Consider the following 13410-nt stretch of genomic DNA (forward strand, 5'->3'; position numbering starts at 1 on the left):
CAGACCAAGGGTCCATCAAGCCCAGCATTCTGTTTCCAGCAGTGGCCAATCCAGGCCACACGAACCTGGCAATTACCCAAACACTAAGAAGATCCCATGCTACTTATGCAATTAATAGCAGTGGCTATTCCCTAAGTAAACTTGATTAATAGCAGGTAATGGACTTCTCCTCCAAGAACTTAGCCAAACCTTTTTTGAACCCAGCTACACTAACTGCACTAACCACATCCTCTGGCAACAAATTCCAGAGCTTTATTGTGCGTTGAGTGAAAAATAATTTTCTCCGATTAGTCTTAAATTTGCTACTTGCTAACTTCACGGAATGCCCCCTAGTCCTTCTATTATTCGAAAGTGTAAATAACCGATTCACATCTACTCGTTCAAGACCTCTCATGATCTTAAAGACCTCTATCATATCCCCCCTCAGTCGTCTCTTCTCCAAGCTGAACAGCCCTAACCGTTCCCGAGAATTTACCGGGACAGGGTATCCTTGCAAACAGTTCCTTCCTTCATGCCCAAAGTGGTCTCTTCTTTCCATGTCAGACGGTGGAACTTTCAGCTTTTCCGGACTGGTCCCGGGAGAGGGAGCTGCATTTGTTGGACGTGCGGCACGTCCTTCTCCGCTATCTGGAGGTTTCTAATGCTTTTCAACGGTCAGACCACCTGTTTGTCTTATTTGCCGGTACCAAGAAGGGAGACAGAGCATCAAAAGCTACCATTTCTAGATAGATTCGGGAAGTTATCACTTCCACGTACATTTCTAAAGGAAAGCAGGCTCCTGTGGGGTTGAGAGCCCACTCCACAAGGGCACAGGCGGCCTCCTGGGTGGAGTGTCAATTTCTTTCTCCACAGGAGATTTGTAGGGCGGCTGACTGGTCTTCCCTTCACACTTTCACCAGGTTTTATCGTTTGGATGTCAGGGCGCAGGAGGAGGTGTCTTTCGGTGAGAGTGTTCTGCGAGCGAGTCTTTCGGAGGCCCAGTATAATTTGGTTACATCCCACTGCTCTGGAATGATCTGAGTATGTACAGAAAAGGAAAATTGGTTCTTACCTGCTAATTTTCAATCCTGTAATACAGCAGATCATTCCAGAGGCCCACCCCGTTCTGACTCCGAAAGTCAGTCTGTGGAGCTTTTAGTATTCTGAAGGAAAGATTGGATTTCTATTAAACAGCAGGGCCGGGGTATGTTTCATTGGTTTCGGGCGACCTAGACCTCTGGTTAGTTGGGAGGGATCAGTCGCCCTTGGTTGAAGTTTAGTTGAAGTTTAGTTTCAGGGGCTTGGGTACAGGCCGATACTGAGGGACTGCAGGTAGCACTCTCTCTCTCTTATGTATCAGTGTCCAAAATGTTTGTTCTCTGACTCCATCTGCTGGTAGAAATGCACAACCCACTGATCTGGAATGATCTGCTGTATCACAGGAATGAAAATTATCAGGTAAGAACCAATTTTCCTGTCTGTATCATAGCTCCCCTGCACCTCCTCTTTTCCAGGGCATATGTATCCAGATACCTTTGCCCTCTATGTCATACGGGTGACCGTCGCCCGTATGACATAGTGAGGGCAAAGGTAGCGCCAGCGCCATTTTGAAGATTGCCAATACGGCCCGCGTGCAGGAGGTGGCTCCCGGACCCCCGCTGGACTTTTGGCAAGTCTTGTGGGGGTGAGGAGGCCCCCCTAAGCTGGCCAAAAGTCCCTGGGGGTCCAGTGGGGGTCCGGGGGCGATCTCCTGCACGTGTGACGTCGGGAGCCAGGAACCAAAATGGCACCAGCACTACCTTTGCCCTGTCACATGATAAGGGCAAAGGGCCACCGGCGCCATTTCTCTTAACGCAGTCGTGGCCAGAGAGAGGGAGATCGCGCCGGGACCCCCTCACTGGACCCCAGGTAATTTAAAACATTTTGGGCGGTTCGGGAGGGTGGGGGATTTGTTTTAAAGGTTCGGGGTGGGTTTTAGGGTTTTTTTGGTGTGCCGGTTTTCCCACCCTCCCCCGATTTACGATTTTTAACGATTTTTAAAAAAAACATAAAACACGACGATCAGATTTCCCTCCCCCCCCCCAGCCAAAATCGATCGTTAAGACGATCGATCACACGATTCACACCCCTAGTTAATAAACATGTGGATAAAGGTGAACTGGTAGATGTAGTGTATTTGGATTTTCAGAAGGCATTTGACAAAGTCCCTCATGAAAGGCTTCTAAGAAAACTAAAAAGTCATGGGATAGGAGGCGATGTCCTTTCGTGGATTACAAACTGGTTAAAAGACGAAACAGAGAGTAGGATTAAATGGTCAACTTTCTCAGTGGAAAAGGGTAAACAGTGGAGTGCCTCAGGGATCTGTACTTGGACTGGTGCTTTTCTCAGATCCCCCGGACACACACTAGATGATCTTATTCCCTTCAGGAGCGATGAAACTTTATACCACTAAGTTCATCAAGCGCCAGCCCGTTTACCTTATTATATTATTAATATTTCTCAGCCATCCTAGGCCTCTCTTTCCAGCTGAATAAGCCTCCAAGTTCTCCCTCCTTGTTGAATGTAACTTTGCCGCTTCTGTTCATATGTTTATTTTGTCTCAGTTGTTACCCTGTTCTATGTAAACCGATCTGATATGGTTATTACCATGAAGTTCGGTATAGAAAAAGTGTTAAATAAATAAATAAATAATTATAAATAATCTGGATAGGAATACGACGAATGAGGTTTTGAAATTTGCGGATGATACAAAATTATTCAGAGTAGTTAAATCACAAGCGGATTGTGATACATTACAGGAGGACCTTGCGAGACTGGAAGATTGGGCATCCAAATGGCAGATGAAATTTAATGTGGACAAGTGCAAGGAGTTGCATATAGGGAAAAATAACCCTTGCTGTAGTTACACGATGTTAGGGTCCATATTAGGAACCTAACATCGTGTTATTAGAGTCCGCTCACCCCTCCCTTCAGTGAGCCAGCAGTGAACCGGGAAACCGGGAAATTAAGTAAAAAAAGAGAGAAGAGGGCCCAGAAACCTGCAAAATAAAAAAGAAGCAGCAGGACCACGTGGTAAGTGATACTGCTCCAACCCCCAACCCAGCCGGTCTATTCCAGCACTGTTTTCAGGCCCTTTAAATTGCAGACGCTTCCCGGGGCGTCGCGCGCCCAAAGGAGCGCGACCTAAGGGGCCTGCCCCTTAGTGCGCCCCTTTGTGAGCCTTTGTGTGGATTCAGAATAAAGGCCCACCTTTCACTACACTGCCTCGCCACAGCACTGTGTCTCGCTAATCAAAACCAACATACCAGAACTCCTCTCGCCTCGGCCTACTGTCCAGCGCTCATCCCTCCACGTCCAGCGCTCATCCAGAGCTCATCCATCCACGTCCAGCGCTCATCCCTCCACGTCCAACACTCATCCAGCGCTCATCCCTCCACGTCCAGCACTCAGCCAGCGCTCATCCATCCACGTCCAGCTCTCATCCCTCCACGTCCAGCACTCATCCAGCGCTCATCCCTCCACGTCCAGCACTCATCCAGCGCTCATCCCTCCACGTCCAGCACTCATCCAGCGCTCATCCATCCATGTCCAGCTCTCATCCCTCCACGTCCAGCACTCATCCAGCGCTCATCCCTCCACGTCCAGCACTCATCCAGCGCTCATCCATCCACGTCCAGCACTCATCCATCCACGTCCAGCGCTCATCCCTCCACATCCAGCACTCATCCCTCCACGTCCAGCACTCATCCAGAGCTCATCCATCCATGTCCAGCGCTCATCCCTCCACGTCCAGCACTCATCCGGCGCTCATCCCTCCACATCCAGCACTCATCCAGAGCTCATCCCTCCACGTCCAGCTCTCATCCAGCGCTCATCCATCCACGTCCAGCTCTCATCCAGTGCTCATCCCTCCACGTCCAGCACTCATCCCTCCACGTCCAGCACTCATCCAGAGCTCATCCATCCATGTCCAGCGCTCATCCCTCCACGTCCAGCACTCATCCGGCGCTCATCCCTCCACATCCAGCACTCATCCAGAGCTCATCCCTCCACGTCCAGCTCTCATCCAGCGCTCATCCATCCACGTCCAGCTCTCATCCAGTGCTCATCCCTCCACGTCCAGCACTCATCCCTCCACGTCCAGCACTCGTCCAGCTCTCATCCCTCCACATCCAGCACTCGTCCAGCTCTCATCCCTCCACATCCAGCACTCATCCAGCTCTCATCCCTCCACGTCCAGCACTCATCCAGCGCTCATCCATCCACGTCCAGCTCTCATCCCTCCACGTCCAGCACTCATCCAGCGCTCATCCCTCCACGTCCAGCACTCATCCAGCACTCATCCATCCACATCCAGCAGTCATCCAGCGCTCATCCATCCACGTCCAGCACTCATCCAGTGCTCATCCATCCACGTCCAGCACTCATCCAGCGCTCATCCATCCATGTCCAGCTCTCATCCCTCCACGTCTAGCACTCATCCAGCGCTCATCTCTCCACGTCCAGCACTCATCCAGCGCTCATCCATCCGCATCCAGCACTCATCCATCCACGTCCAGCGCTTATCCCTCCACATCCAGCACTCATCCCTCCACGTCCAGCACTCATCCAGCGCTCATCCCTCTACATCCAGCACTCATCCAGAGCTCATCCCTCCACGTCCAGCTCTCATCCAGCGCTCATCCATCCACGTCCAGCTCTCATCCAGTGCTCATCCCTCCACGTCCAGCACTCATCCCTCCACTTCCAGCACTCGTCCAGCTCTCATCCCTCCACATCCAGCACTCATCCAGCTCTCATCCCTCCACATCCAGCACTCATCCAGCTCTCATCCCTCCACGTCCAGCACTCATCCAGCGCTCATCCCTCCACATCCAGCACTCATCCAGCGCTCATCCCTCCATGTCCAGCACTCATCCAGCGCTCATCCATCCACGTCCAGCACTCATCCAGCTCTCTTCCGACTAGCAGTCCGCAATGTATGCGCCTTCGCGACGACCTTTGTGCGCCTTCCGGGCGGCCCCTAAGGGCTTCATCCCACTCAGCTAACATTTTTCTGCAGTGAGAAGCCTCATCCGACCATTGTTAACTCATCCGGTCGTTATCAACTCACCCTCTTCTTCAATATCTTTTGGGGCTTCAATCGTGTTCATGTTCCCTATCCCCACCAACAATAACCTCTACAACAACCGGATAAAACGCCCTGACTCTACAGTCCCCCAACTTAAGCATCTGATACCTATTATGACATCCCCACTCACTCAATTCCTCGGGCTTTCCTTATTCTCTCTAACACTCTTTAACGCCCAATCAATTTCGAAAAAAACACATTTAATCAAAGACTATCTCCTGGACTCACAACCGGATTTATGTGCTATCACAGAAACCTGGTACAAATCCACAGACCTAGCCCTTATCAATCAACTGCCCCTTCACCTCTATGATATCCATTCAATACCCAGACCAAAAAAAAGGGGGGGGGGGGGGGGACTCTGCTTAGCTGCAAAAAAAGAGCTGAGACTATCCCTACAGATCTCTATACATACCTCCCGGCTGGAATTTGCCCTCTTTAGCTCAAAACATCTCCAAATTTGTCTACTCTATGCTCCGCACGGCCTCCTAGATTCGGATCCATCTCCACTCATAGAGCTCATTGCCAAACACATCAATAATGACACCCCAACAGTCATCTTGGGAGACTTCAACCTTCACATTGATGTGATCCCCCTATCCTCCAACTGCGAAATGCTATTATCCTCCTTCAAGGCTATGGGCTTCTCACAAATCGTTAAAAGGCCCATGCACAAAGCGGGGCACACACTGGACCTTATATTCAGAAACTCTGGCCTTACACTATCTTCCCCGCCTCTTTGCTCCCCTATCCCTTGGTCAGACCATCTAATGATCACGATGGATCTTTGTGTCAAGGACAACCCTGTAGCACCAATCACCAAGACCACAATTCACTACAGGAACTCCTGCTCCATGGAAGACCTTACCTCTCACCTTTCATCGGAACTTACTAACCTTGACCTTTCCGACGTAGAAACAGCATTCTCTACATGGCATAACATCACAAACAAGGTGGCAGAAAAAATATGCCCCTTAAAAACTAAAGAGCTCAACCCATCCTGTAAAAACAAAAAACCATGGTTCAATCAAGAACTAAAAAACACCAAATTAGAATTGAGAAAAAAAGAACACGCATGGCGAAAGAGACCATCCAACGATACCCTAAATGAGTACAAAACCCTCATGCACAGTTATAGAAATAACATCCTTCGCACAAAGAGAGATTATTATGCCCACAAAATTCACAATTTTTCCTTCAATGCTAAAGCACTGTTTTCATATGTCTCAGAGCTCACAAAACCCACCTCACCAGTTATCCCTGATGATCAAGCTCAATCCAGATGCACTGAACTTGCACAATTCTTCGAAAACAAAATCCTTAAGCTAATAGCACCTCTGGCAACCAATAATATAGAACCTCCTGCTTTCCTCTCCCCCCCCCCTTCAGCCAGAAAGCAAAACTAGAATCCTTCGAACCCACTTCCTCACTCGAAATTGAATCGATTCTCAAAAAGATGAAACCCTCCACTCATCCGATAGATGCCATCCCATCTAAATTACTACTCACCATCCCAAACATCATTGCGAAGCCCTTAGCAGAGATCATCAACCGTTCACTAACCCAAGGATCAGTACCAGACACTCTGAAAATAGCAACCCTCAAACCTCTCCTCAAAAAACCCAACCTGAACCCAGCAGACCCAGCCAATTTTTGCCCCATCGCCCACCTACCGTTTGTCGCCAAACTTATGGAGAGAATTGTTAACAAACAGTTGTCGGAATTCCTAGAAGACCACAAGATCCTCACAACAGCCCAATTCGGATTCCGCAAATTCCTCAGTACGGAATCCCTATTAATCTCATTGACGGACAGAGTCCTCTCCGGACTTGAGAAAAAGACCCCCTACCTCCTGGCACTTCTCGATATATCAGCAGCATTTGACACCGTAAATCACTCTATCCTCATCTCCCAACTCTCGGACATAGGCATCTCAGGTTCAGCCCTTGAATAGTTCAGATCATTCCTTAATAACAGGACATACAAGGTCAGAATTAGTAACAAGGACTCTCACCCGGTCAAGTCCTCTCTAGGAGTCCCTCAAGGATCCTCCCTATCCCCAACCCTGTTTAACATCTATCTCCTCCCCCTATGTCATCTGCTCTCAAATCTAAAGATCACACACTTCATATACGCCGACGACGTCCAGATCCTGTTGCCAATCACTGAATCTATCTCCAACACCATCAACTTCTGGAACAATTGTCTACAGTCCATAAACTCACTCCTCACTAGCCTCAACTTAGTGCTCAATACTTCTAAAACGGAACTCATGCTGTTCACTTTGGATGACAACTTTCAGGCTACCAACAATTTAGTCACACCACTAAGGATCTCCCCCACACACGTAAGAGACCTAGGCGTCACTATCGACAATAGACTGAATCTCAAACAATTTGTCAAAAACACAACGAAGGAATGCTTTCACAAACTACACATATTGAAAAGGCTGAAACCTCTCCTCCATTTTCAGGACTTTAGAACAGTCCTCCAAACCAAATTCTATTTTCAAAATTGATTATTGCAATTCGCTGCTGATTGGCCTCCCAGCTATCACCACCAAACCACTACAAATGTTGCAGAACTCAGCAGCCAGGATTCTAACCAACTCTAGTAGACGAGATCACATCACACCTATTTTAAAAAACCTACACTGGCTCCCTATTAAATCTAGAATCATTTTCAAAGTACTAACCATAACCCACAAGACCATTCATTCCCAAACTTCGCTAGATCTAAACGACCCACTTCGTCCTCACGCTTCACTGAGACCTATCAGAACCAGCTACTTAGGCACCTTATATGCACCTCCAGCCAAGTCACTGCTCAAGAAACGAGCATTCTCGACTGCCAGCCCCTCTCACTGGAATACTCTCCCCACGGACCTTTGTCTAGAAACTTGTTGTCGAACGTTCAAAAAGAAGCTCAAAACTTGGCTTTCACAAAGGCATTCATTGTAAGGTCTCCGATTCACGCTTTTCTTACTCCACGCCAGATATATGATGCCGTACCCATAATTTCGCAGTTAATTGGACTAAAATATGCACCCCTGGCTTAAGAAGGCTTTCGTTAATCCGAGCTTGACTGTTATTTACTATGTGTTTTTTGTAATAATAATTTTAAATCGTTCTCACCTTTTCTATAATCTCTTACAAGTTAGCCCTGTTATTTGCCCTGTTATTTGTAACTTCTTGTTCGATGTAATTTCCAACTTTGGTTCTATGTAAACCGACGTGATATGTTAGCAGTACATGAACATCGGTATATAAAAGCCTTTAAATAAATAAATAAATAATAAGAGCTACCACCCAGGAAAAAGATCTAGGCATCATAGCGGATTAATACTTTAAAATCGTCGGCTCAGTGTGCTGCAGCAGTCAAAAAAGCAAACAGAATGTTAGGAATATTAGGAAGGGAATGGTTAATAAAACGGAAAATGTCATAATGCCTCTATATTGCTCCATAGGGGATGGAACAGCTCCCTATGAGGAAATGCTGAAGAGGTTAGGGCTGTTCAACTTGGAGAAGAGACGGCTGATATGATAAAGGTCTTTAAGATCATGAGAGGTCTTGAACGAGTAGATATGAATTGGTTATTTACACTTTCGAATAATAGAAGGACTAGGGGGCATTCATGAAGTTAGTAAGTAGCACATTTAAGACTAATTGGAGATAATTCTTTTTCACTCAATGCACAATAAGCTCTGGAATTTGTAGCCAGAGGATGTGGTTAGTGCAATTAGTGTAGCTGGGTTCAAAAAAGGTTTTGGAGAAGTTCTTGGAGAAGTCCATTAACGGCTATTAATCAAGTTTACTTAGGGAGTAGCCACTGCTATTGCATCAGAAGCATGGGATCTTCTTTGTGTTTGGGTACTTGCCAGGTTCGTGTGGCCTGGATTGGCCACTGCTGGAAACAGAATGCTGGGCTTGATGGACCCTTGGTATGACCCAGCATGGCAATTTCTTATGTTCTTATGTTCTCATACACACTCACACCATTTTGGTTACTCTTCTCTGGACTGCCTATCCTGTCTTTGTCCCTTTTAAGATATGGAATCCAGAACTGAACACAGTACTCAAGTGAGTACTGGACTCACCATGGACCTATACAAGGTCATCTTTAGATCTCCAGACACTATCACCCCAAGGTTCCTCTCTTGGTCTGTGCCACATCAGTCTTTCACCCCCCCCCCCCCCCCCCCATCACATACAGTCTTTTGGATTACCGCACCACAGGTGCATTGACTCAGAACTTCTTGGTATTGAATCCTAGATGCCAAATCTTTGACCATTCTTCCAGCTTTCTTAAATCTCTTTTCATTCTCTACTGCTTCAGGCATGTCCACTTTGTTGCAGATCTTAGTATCATCCGCAAATAGATACATTTTGTCGCGTCAAAGATATTGAACAGAACCGGTACCAAAACTGAACCCTGTGGCACTCTACTTACATAAGAACATGCCATACTGGGTCAGACCAAGGGTCCATCAAGCCCAGCATCCTGTTTCCAACAGTTGCCAATCCAGGCAATAAGAACCTGGCAAGTACCCAAAAACTAAGTCTATTCCATGTTACCATTGCTAGTAATAGCTGTGGCTATTTTCTAAGTCAACTTAATTAATAGCAGGTAATGGACTTCTCCTCCAAGAACTTATCCAATCCTTTTTTAAACACAGCTATACTAACTGCACTAACCACATCCTCTGGCAACAAATTCCAGAGTTTAATTGTGCGTTGAGTGAAAAAGGCCTTTCTCCGATTAGTTTTAAATGTGCCACATGCTAACTTCATGGAGTGCCCCCTAGTCTTTCTATTATCCGAAAGTATAAATAACCGATTCACATCTACCCGTTCTAGACCTCTCATGATCTTAAAGACCTCTATCATATCTCCCTTCAGCCGTCTCTTCTCCAAGCTGAAAGTCCTAACCTCTTTAGTCTTTCCTCATAGGGGAGCTGTTCCATTCCCCTTATCATTTTGGTAGCCCTTCTCTGTAACTTCTCCATCGCAATTATATCTTTTTTTGAGATGCGGCGACCAGAATTGTACACAGTATTCAAGGTGCGGTCTCACCATGGAGCGATACAGAGGCATTATGACATTTTCCGTTTTATTCACCATTCCCTTTCTAATAATTCCCAACATTCTGTTTGCTTTTTTGACTGCCGCAGCGTACTGAACCGATGATTTCAATGTATTATCCACTATGACGCCTAGATCTCTTTCTTGGGTTGTAGCACCTAATATGGAACCTAACATTGTGTAACTATAGCATGGGTTATTTTTCCCTATATGCATCACCTCGCACTTATCCACATTAAATTTCATCTGCCATTTTGATGCCCAATTTTCCAGTCTCACAAGGTCTTCCTGCAATTTATCACAATCTGCTTGTGAGTTAACTATTCTGAACTATTTTGTATCATCTGCAAATTTGATTATCTCACTCGTCGTATTTCTTTCCAGAACAATTTCTTCGTATTTCTTTCCAGATTGAAAATCCAAATTAACATCCGCAGTGCACATATATCCTTTAATTATATGTCAACACAAACTGGAGATATGTGCACTGCGGATGTTAATTTGGATTTTCAATTTATCATTGCTCTCATATATAAGCCCCTGAGGCAGCCACTAATTGTGGCAAAACTCGGCCAGAGTCGGGCAATTTTTAAATTATACTACACGTCTCCTTTATTAAAGAATTGAAAAAGACTTCTCTGTGGCATCCACTTCTTTGTTGTTTCCTCACGAATTCCTATAGATGCTATCATCCTGTTGTAACATGGCATGGTCTCACTATTGACGACATCACAGTTTGTTTTTTGGCCTCATTTTCTGGCAAACTGACTTGATTCATCAGCCTTCATGACAGCTTGTTCCAATATTGTTATTGTTTTCAGCATTAAAACCTGGTTGGTGCAGACTTACGACATTCAGCAGTGAGAAGATTTTGGGGGGAGGGGGTGTCATGGAGCATGTATTTTGCATTGCGATTTCAGAGGCTCTGTCCATAATTTGTGCTTTTTTTCTTCCTAGGCAATGAAACCATTTGCTCTCCCAACGTCTACATCGAGTGTGCGGATCGCACTTTGGGTAGGTGCATCTCTGACTTCCCCCTTCCCAGGGGAGGTGGCACCCCCTAACACCATGCAGGTAAAAGGGAGAACGGTAATCTCAGGTCTTTATTGCTGGTGCCTTATGGACCAATGGCAGCTGGAGAAAGGAGACAAAGCACACGGAGCCTGCTTTGTCAGGAAGTGAGAGCGTGTCCCTTCCGCTTCTGCCGATTCATTGACTCATCCAGACATCATCTCATAAATCTAACTAATCCTCACCTTCTGACCTCTGAACTTAATCTCTCTGTACACCTATCCTTTAGTCCAGGGCTTCCCAAACCTGTCCAGAGGAACCTCACAGCCAGTCGAGTTTTCAGGATATCCACAATAAATATGCATGAGATAAATGTGTATGAATTAGAGACTCAGTTCATGCAAATTTATCCCATGTATATTCATTGTGGATATCCTGAAAACCCGACTAGTTGTGGGGTCTCCCGGACACATTGGGAAGCCCTGCTCCCTCCTTCTACTCATGCATCCCTTCATGAACTCTACCCAACCATCCTTCCATACCTCCAACCAAATAATCCGTCACACACCAGTCCATAAAACCATCTTATTCTCCACCTACCCATCCAGCCTTCCAACCAACCCATCCCTCTACCCATGCCTCCATCTAGAACCTTAAGAAGACTGAAGGAGCTTGAGGAAGTGCTGACTGCGCCCTTCACGGCTCTGTTCAACTTGTTTTTAGAGACAGGAACTGGAAAAGAGCAGATGTAGCCCTGCACCACAAAAATGGGAACAAGGAGGAATTCAGTGTAATTTCAGTAGTGGGCAAAGCTATGAAAAAAGAGATTGCAAGCCCTTGAAAGAAGCAAATTACAGGAGCATCGGTGGCATTTTTTTCAAAGGGTGGAAATCTTGTCAAACAAGTTTGAGTTTTTTGAGTGGATCAGGGAGGTGCAGTGAATGTGGCCCATCTGGACTTCAGTAAGGCTTTTGACACTGTTCCATAGAGAAGAGGATAAAGAAAGCCAGCCTGGCGGTTCCATGGAAGTGCTGATATGCAGAGGACCTGAGCAGGGGCTAAGGATGCTGCAGAACAGGCCCTGGGGGATGGGAATCCCAGCCATTGCTCAATGACATCTCCTAAGCAGACTTAGTCTGGCCCCTGTCTTAGTATTGTTGCTGGATTGACTGAGTAAGTAATGTAACAATAATGAAGGAAGGTGATTTAGTTAAAAAAATTGTTACCTGACTCAGTTTACAGAAGCATTAGGACCTTCAGATTATGAAGGGAAGGGAACAGATGAACTCGTTGATATCTGGAACTCTGAAATGCATAGGATTTCTATAATTCTGCCCCAGAAGTATCTGTGAGTATAAATAGGGAAAAAATGAGTCCAAGTTTCTCCCATGATCTTATTTGCTTGAAGCAGGCAACTAGAATGAAGGAACAGAACAAAAGAGAAAAGGCTAGGCTTGCTTATAAGACCCAAGGCACAGATTACTCTAAGGCTATTAATGCAGCAAAAACAGCTTATCTATCACAGGAGGATAACTAGGCCATGGAAGTTGTTTCAGTAAAGAACATAAGAACATGCCATACTGGGTCAGACCGAGGGGTCCATCAAGCCCAGCACCCTGTGTCCAACAGTGGCCCAGCCAGGATAAATTGTTGATAAATTGTTTTACCATGATGCAAGGGATTAATAGTTAGTTGGCGCCATCATCAGCACTATGTCATGGATTTGCTGAAACATAGAAATGTGGTGGCAGAAAAAGACTGAATGGCCTAGCTACAGGGCCGGTGCAAGGGTATTAGGCATCCTAGGTGAACCTTCTGGCCTTGTGCCTGCCCCCCTCTCCCCCAGTCCAAGCACCGGCTCCGGGCCTCTGACCTCAGTCACTCAGGCAGGCCCCCCTCTCTTACACACACTTAGGTTCCCTTGTCTCATTCACACACACACGCACCCTTACACAGGCTCTCTCCCTCTTTCTCACTAAAACCCATTGCTCTCTCGTTCACACACAATCCCTCTCACTCACACACTCACGGCCCACCAGTGTCTGCATTTCTCAGCTGCCCGGAGCAGGATGGGTGTGCTGCTCGTGGCCCGCTGAGTCTCTGCTGCTCGCTGCCTGCCAAGTCTCTACTCCTCTTCAGCCGTGAGTGGAACGGGCTTTGCTCATGGCCCCACATGGCTGCTCTTTGCCCACCCTAATGGCTGGTGA

The 13410-nt window shown here is 46.6% G+C and overlaps 1 protein-coding gene across 1 annotated transcript in view; it reads left to right on the top strand.

Moving 5' to 3' along the window:
* Nucleotides 1-13410, top strand: part of ASIC4 (acid sensing ion channel subunit family member 4) — a 557624-nt gene that overhangs the window by 484206 nt on the left and 60008 nt on the right. Inside the window, exon 5 of the mRNA XM_029605013.1 lies at nucleotides 11150-11206. Within this exon, the coding sequence (XP_029460873.1) occupies nucleotides 11150-11206 (57 nt within the window). The remainder of the gene's footprint in view (nucleotides 1-11149; nucleotides 11207-13410) is intronic.

This window comes from Rhinatrema bivittatum, chromosome 6 (genome assembly GCF_901001135.1).
Source record: "Rhinatrema bivittatum chromosome 6, aRhiBiv1.1, whole genome shotgun sequence".
Taxonomy (NCBI): domain Eukaryota; kingdom Metazoa; phylum Chordata; class Amphibia; order Gymnophiona; family Rhinatrematidae; genus Rhinatrema; species Rhinatrema bivittatum.